At 39.1% G+C, this 8049-nt stretch overlaps 1 protein-coding gene across 1 annotated transcript in view; it reads right to left on the bottom strand.

Annotated features, from left to right (window-relative positions):
* Nucleotides 1-585: 585 nt before the first annotated feature.
* Nucleotides 586-8049, bottom strand: part of LOC125066862 (Down syndrome cell adhesion molecule-like protein Dscam2) — a 196075-nt gene continuing 188611 nt past the window's right edge. Inside the window, 13 exon segments of the mRNA XM_047675163.1 lie at nt 586-797; nt 1731-1808; nt 3100-3166; nt 3443-3595; nt 4367-4513; nt 4922-5073; nt 5362-5512; nt 5759-5900; nt 6118-6263; nt 6481-6669; nt 6896-7081; nt 7166-7345; nt 7717-7892. Of these exon segments, the coding sequence (XP_047531119.1) occupies nt 746-797; nt 1731-1808; nt 3100-3166; nt 3443-3595; nt 4367-4513; nt 4922-5073; nt 5362-5512; nt 5759-5900; nt 6118-6263; nt 6481-6669; nt 6896-7081; nt 7166-7345; nt 7717-7892 (1819 nt within the window). The 3' untranslated portion in view covers nt 586-745.

Genomic DNA, 8049 nt, shown 5'->3' with positions numbered 1-8049 from the left:
TTATTATTATTCTTAATAAATGTAACGCTAACGAGTTTTAAAATACTTCGCTTTCCTTTTAGTAACAGTTAAACGAAAAGTTATTTAAGCCATGGTTATTTAAATATAGGAACCGGTGTTTATTTTTTATTAAAGTAGGCGATATTATTTTTAACTAACGCCTGACGACTTACACTTATCACAAATTACAATCAAGTAATAAATAAACAAGACTGTATTAAAACAGTTATTCCCATTACTATAGAAAACAATTTATAAAACAAATATAGAATTATTTATTATTTTTTTAGTTAATGACTTAACCGGAACACTTTTGGTTTAAATAGTGACGGCATTCAATTGTGACTTCTCTCCTATCTTGTATTGTAATGTACAAATATACACATAATACCCAATAAGTGTAGCCTTTAGCTTTGCAGAAAACGCTTAGCCCAGTCGATATCGTTTCTCATAGACATGCAAGTACTTATTCCAGAAATGAAGATAGCTTAAAAGTGTAACAAAATTCTCCACAATTTTCATAAAGAATTTATGGCTCGTATTTAAATTTTGTAAGTGCCGTTGTTTTCGCATTGAATAAAATTGAATCCGTATAAGTTTTATATTATTACAATATTAAGACGCAAAAAGCTTATTCCATCAAAAACCTATCTAATACAGGTAAATTTGTTCAGAACGGTTTAGTCAAGAGTTAGAATTTGTTAGCATACTAAAGTATATAAAATCTACAATGGACCATGGAATGTTACACGTGAATCGTGCATTCCCGACGTTCTTGTTCTTTCCTCTGCTGGTATCTGAAATATTTAAGAATTAGACGTTCAATAAAGGAGACACTTACCTACCTAATCTTTTAATTTATATTATTTATTTTTCTTCTGTATATTTTATTTAAAGTATATTATCTGTATATTTTATTTAGGTTATTTTGCTTGACATGAAAAGTTACTTTATTCGCTATCCGATACTTAAGGTTGCTTATTTTTTAAATCTAACATGGTCGTGACTCACTTTTGAAAAGGTATATTATTTTATTTAATACCAGGTTACCTGTTTGCACCTGAAAACTTCATAGTTTTATTAAAATGAAAGTTGCCATAAATATTTTGCCAATAGTTCGTGTAATACCTCGACTAATGCTAGTTTTGTTTTCATTACTATATTATAGAAAAAAGCTAATGTTGTTGGATACAATTAACGACCAAAATTTATCTTTTGAATTAATTTAACTCTTGTAGAGTGTACATTTTAGAGAAACACTTTTTTACAAGTAAATTCTTAAAATTTATATCATTACAAAATATTTATCCTAACTATTATTAGGTAGTTACAGAATTGCTAATTGCTTTCATAACTTGTAGAAGAATAAAGTAATAATTGTGTAAAAAGTGAAGGATTTATAAATCACTAGCTTAACCCGCTGTTTTACTCGCGCGAAATATTATAGTAACATAATCCGATTGGTCAAAAATGCACAAACATTATTACAGTTAAATTACCTATAGTGAGTTTTCTATATCTTACTTAATACACAATTGTTCACCCATGTAAACATCCAATCCACTTCTTACACCCTTAATTGGTAATTTCCACAATAAAAATAACCTTAGTCTTTTTGTAATGGTGATAATAAGAGCTGTTTTAAATAGAAACATTAATTTACATACGACTTTTTGTATTTACAGAAACGATATGCGATACATATAGCTATTTATTTTAATAAATCTTACTTGTCTATTAATGAAGATATATCAGGTGGCACGGGCGCGAAGCAGCCCGAGAGGCCGTCACTCCCGTTTTGACCACCGCTGTGTGTCAATAACATTACACATTAAGGAAGTAAGGACCTACAGAATATCAGCGATAAAGTTATGACATAAGTATTAAGGTATACCATCACTATGAACAAAAATGTTATCTTCAACCAAACATTACATAAAAAACGTTTCAATAAAACTCGACCTTGAGATATAACTAACGCACAAAGTTTTGGTAATTGTACAAGAATAACGTCTTTAACAAATAGGCTCTTAGACACGCAACGAACTGTTCGTATGTATTTATTTTTTATGTCACTTATTTTAAAATATATGACTCGTTACACACGCTAGCAGTACACACGCGTACACTGCCCGAAAATAAGTGTTAGTTACGATTTTATCAGAGATTACAATCAATCATACAAAATAAATATATAACAATATTCTGCTACGAATGAGACATTTTATTTAATTTAAAATGGTACATCGTTACTTTGTCGAAAGTTTATTCACTTGATGTAAAATTTCGACATTGGGTGGCATTATTTACAGCGCCCAGGGGCGTCGCAAATGATAAAGGTTCTGCCTACCACGAGCTATGTGCCACCCCGCCTGGATAGGTACCACCCAATCATCCTCAGTTTGTTTGTGTTCCGGCTTATAGGACAAGAGACATAACATCTTATATCCTCATGTTGTGGGGTATTCTTAATGTTTTTGGGTGGTGGAGACCACTTATCAGGTGGCCCATCTACCAGTCAGCCTACTTACATCTTTTCAGTGCAACGTTTTATATGTAACGTTTGAATTTCTGACGCAAGCAGGTTCTACTTGTGTTACGTCATGTTACGAGTTGAACGCGCTGTATTTTTTATAAGCGCGTAAACAAACATTGTGAAATAGTAAAATCAAATGAGTATTTATTTATTTACATGCTTTATGATCACGAATATTCAAGTATTAAAACATCCCATTAGAGCAGGTTTTCTAAAACCAGAACTAAGTTTTTACTTATAAATAATTATTTATTAAGCTGGTAATATTTAACAGGAAAGGTCAGAAGCTAGATTGTATAAGAACAGATAAAAAACTACAGTAATTCTATTTTCGTTTTACTCTATTGTAATTTTAATGCAAATCTAAAAGACTGTATAATGATTAATATCCATGCCAAATGTAACTTTACACCATTACAATATGGTAATGAATCGAAAAACCATTTGAAGTGGGTTTGTATTTTGATATGAAACAGTGCTCGGTGGTGGCGATCGTGGTAATGACGGTGATGATGACAGCGGATGTGAGGGTGCGTGGCAGGTGTCGGGGGGCAGGGAGGTACCTGGTCTACCTGCTGGCGGTGCGGCGCCCGCTGCCGTATGCGCTGCCACCACCCGACCCGCCTGAACCTGGGAATGCAATTAAGGAGATCAAACGTCGACGTCTAAATATATTCCATTCATGAGTAAGTACTTTATGAGCGGGTACTTATAAATACTATTTTATATAACACTGTACAACTAATTACAGATCTACCACAGATTATAGAATCTGATAACACACAAAAAATACAGTATTTCGACTGGTAAAATATACTTGTAGTAGGCTCTTACTTTGCGCAGATATTTAAAAAAAAAAGGTATTTAATCAATGTTCTAATGAGTACATGTGTAGGTTCACGTTACCCTTGGTGGTGGTGTTGGCGGCGCTGTCGCTGTAGTCGTCGGAGTCGGACCGCTCGCGCCAGTGCGCGGGCGGGTGTGCGGGCGCGGGAGCCGGGGTCGCGCGCAGTCGGTGTCTAGCCTCTACTGTTGAGCACTTTGAGAGACTCGATTCATCTGGAATTTAATATTTTTTTACGTGTAACCTCTTTACTCTCTCTTTCTTGCAATCTGTGGTGGTTTTGTGAATAAGGACGGAAGTGTATAAAGAGAGGCTGGGAAAGTGCGCGTTTTTGCATTTGATCAATGAGCACCCGCGGTGCTAAAGTCGTCAGCCATAACCCGTTTTCCGACAGAATATAATGTTGCTTGTTACATAGGTGAGATGTTCGATATTACACATCACATGAGACTACTTTATGGGTCGCTCGTTTATAACATAGGTCGGAAGGGTAAATGGGCCACTCGATAGGATGTGATCACCACTGCCCGTATAGGTACATAACGGCAACACCGTTAGAAGTTTTAACAAATCCTCACGTCGCTAATTCGCCATCAACTTTTAATTAAGATGTTGGAAACTAAGATGTTATGTCCCCTGTGCCTGGAGTTACACGTACTCACTTAGCCTTTAAACCGCAACACAACAACAGTAGAATATATAATGCGTGGGTGGAACATACCCAGACGGGGTAGCACGGTGCCCTACCACCGAGTTAACACGAGATTAAAAAAAATATTATTGTTTTCGTTTTAATATTTTGAGCTAATTGACCGAAAGAGTCAGGCGAAGCGCAAAGCTTTACACAGGTTTAATAATAAGCAGTGCACACAATGCGAACATGCTCGAGTTCATGCGACACGCATATAGCTTAAGCGTTTGGCAATACGAAACTGAGGTGCTATATCTCTACAATACACATAGTTAGTAAAAATATTATAGGTTACCGTATCGGTAGTGGTCGCAGGCGCGTCGGCGTCGGCGGTGCGGCGGCGCGGCGTCGTCGTCGCGGCGCGCGAGCGTGCGGAACTGCAGCGAGTGCGCCGCCGCGCCGCCGCCGAACGTCGCGTAAGGGCTGATCTCGTACAACTCAGCTAGAACCACACTCATAAATTTACTCTATGATCTTATATTTTAATAATATGACTTGACAATATAACATGCTATGCATGCAAGTTCCGAGGTTCTGGGTATGAGCGTCTATGTGCCTAATATTTTTATGGGCATAAATTTTGTGGGCTTCTCTGACAAAATATTGTCATTATCAGCCCGTACTCCAGAGAGCATGTAAAACCGCTGATCAGCTAACTCTCTTTCAAACTTGCCGCCCTATTGAACTATAAGAGAGAGAGAGAATAAATAATAAATCTTGACGTGCACATACTTGTATATGCTTGTGCTGTTGTGCGTGTGTTTTTACAATAATATATCCTGTGTGTTGGGTAGATTTTAAGAATATGCGCCGTAGCCGACATTAGTTATGATAATAATAGATTTCTCACCTGACGAATCATCGTTGGATTTCTCATTGCCGTTTATCGAAGAGGACGAGTAGAGTTTATGACCATCTCGAAGTTTTTCTCTTTCAGCTTCATTACTTTCGCTCAGTTTTCTGTTATCCCGCAAATAGTGGTCATTTGATAAGCAGAAAAATCTAAAATCAAATGCTAAGTGATTTTACACTTTATCTTTAAGTTAAGAGCTATTTACTCTTACTAACTTAATACTCACGCCGAAGAAAATATTGTTTGCTGAAGTAGCTGAAGTTTATAGTTTATTATTTTACGGAACCAAGAAAATTGCTGTTTTGAGTATACGTTTAAGATCGCACAATTAAGTAAATTATTTAATAAGTTTGACCGAATCGGTCTAATATACCCAAATGATTTTACACAAAGTTAACATAATTATACTGTTCCTATTCGGACTATTAAGGACCAACTTCCGCTTGGCATGTAGCAGGCACAGCAGCGCCGCCAGCGCCGCCACCACGACGAGCGCACTGGCGGCGCACCACACCAGCGCCGTGCGCATGGAGCCCGTGCGCGCGCCGCCCGTCGCCGGCGGGGACACGCGCAGCGGGGGGATGCGACCTGCGAGACGTTTAGTATTAACGTCCGTCTTTAATTGGGGCTCCCAGTGCAAACTTTTTAATTGAAACGTCAGTTTGAATAGGAGATTATCTACTATTGATTAGTTGGTAATAGCCGTATTTTTAAATACTTATGTGATTGACGAATTGAATGCTTTTGATCAAATTTTTACACAGTACATTATGAATTGTGAGAATTATTATAAAATTATCATTCGGTATGTCATGCGCCACCCGGTTGAAGTACCTCCGGCAAGCGTGTGCGTGTCGGCGAGCAGCGTGACGCGCTCGACGCCCGCGTCGCTCCACGCCTCCACGGCCAGCTCGTACCACGCGCCCGGCGCCAGCGCGCCCACCACGTGCCGCGCCGCGCTCAGTCCCGAGCCCGCCTGGTAAAACTGTTTCGTTGAGCGCTCAGGACAAATATTCGATTAATAATTCATTATAAATATTTCGCAAAGGCTAAAGAACAGAAAATTGGCATACTTCGACAGGGTAACACACCCCTCATGTAAGCTTACCTTACATAAAAAAAAAAATGATTATGTTGCGTGATATGATTTATACTGATTCAAAAAACGTGCAACTTGAAATTACAAAACTAACTTGTATCCAGTGCTCATCTCCTGCTCGACGGTACGCAACACGGAAACCGAGGATGGGACAACCACTGTCTCGCCACGCGTAGAGATTGATCTTAATGGCAGTCGCGTTCGTGTGTACGTGTTCTTCCGGCTTTGGTGCCTTTGGACCTGTGAACATATTATGAGAAACATAGTGTAGTGTAACCTGTGCGAAGAATTATTTTTTTTTTTTTTTATGGTATAGGGGGCAAACGAGCAGGAGGCTCACCTGATGGAAAGCGACTACCACCGCCCATGGACATCAAATTATGCAGTCGTGTGAAATGACATTAGATTTAACTGAGGTAGTCATTAGACTAAATTATAGAAACGCTGCTTTACTTACGTCCGCCTCTAGTAGTCGCAGTAAGTATTTCACTCGGTGGCCCCAAAGATATCTTGTTCTGAGCTTGAATCTTAGCGTTGTATGTGGTACCACATTTCAACATGTCCATAGTGTACGATGTTTGTTCTGGAGACAGTTCGACGCTGTGCCATTCTGTTTCTGATGCCTGCTTGTACTGGAGTATGTAGCCTGTTACAAGTTTAACCATTAGTTCTTGCGTCTACAGTAAAAGACAACTTACAAATCGGTCTCTTCGTAAAATGCTACAAAACTATTGTAAATCAATTGTGTAACAATTATATTTACTCAAGTAAGAGAATATAACAAAAGTATAAAGGTTTTCGCGGTAAAAGAGCGTTCTATATAAAAAAATAGTGTTAATATATAAGTCATACATAAGGAAATCGCTTCATACCCAAAACAGGTTGATCTGACTCCGGCATCCGCCAGTGCAGCTTGATACTCGTGGCGGTGGTATACTGCAGCGACAGCGCAGGCGCTCCGGGTGGGAGCACCGCCCGCACTGAGTACACGATAGAATCCTCGCCAATGCTGTTCGTGGCCGTGCACGTAAAGTTGCCCGACGACTGTTCGTTCACCTCTGCAAATGGTGTAGCTTGTTTTATTGGTATTCAAATTTTTCTACGAAGTATTTTTTTCGAGATCCAACCACACATATCCGTACCTCTGATATGCAGATGGCCATTCCGCGTGACCTGGTAGTAGCGATGGTGCGTGACGGGCGCGCGCGCATGTGCCCAGCGCGTGCGCGGCGCGGGCGCGCCCACCGCGCTGCACGCCAGCAGCGCGCCGCCGCCCAGCGCCGCGCGCACCGCGCCCCCGAAAGATGCGATGCGGGCCGGGACTGCGAACGCACACCGTGTCGCTATTTTGCTAATTTTTAAGCGTCACAAGCTCTATTGTAATTACAAGTAATTCCGACCCAAGTGTAGGACAGAATTTTGTCAAGAGTATTATATTGTATATGTTATATGATACCATTTAGTATTTATTTAGTATTCAAAGCCATCTCATCAAGTCAACGCTTAGTAAATACATAAAGTACTACCAAGCTTAGTAAATTTATTAGCAATGAGTACATTAAGTAAAAATAACACTATAATTACCAATTATTTTGATTAGTACCTAAAATTTTCACGTAGATAACATTTTGTATTGAATATATTTATTATTTTAGATTAATGTTTTTCTCAATAACATTAAGACAATCCTTACTTCTTGAACTAGGTCCCTGTCCCACTACAAGCGTTGACTCCCCTTCTCCTGAGCCCGTAGTGGCAGACACCCAGAACTCGTAAAGCTGATTCTCCATGAGGTTCCTCACTTGGAACATCAGCTCCGTTTCCGGGTTCTTATCAGCCGACACCGTGAAGCTCGAGTGCTTACCTAACCTGTCCCGAAAACAATTGAACTAAAGATTTTATTAACCTAAAAATTACGTAGGCACGACTGTCATATTATAATAATCCAATATAACGGATCAGTGATCGAAATTGGTACTGTTTAGTAAATCGTTTAGCCCAGTGGTTAGAACGCGTTCATCTTAAC

Source organism: Vanessa atalanta, chromosome 1 (assembly GCF_905147765.1).
Source record: "Vanessa atalanta chromosome 1, ilVanAtal1.2, whole genome shotgun sequence".
NCBI lineage: Eukaryota > Metazoa > Arthropoda > Insecta > Lepidoptera > Nymphalidae > Vanessa > Vanessa atalanta.
The sequence above is the reverse complement of the archived record's forward strand: the minus strand, read 5'-3'. Positions and strand labels throughout refer to the sequence as shown.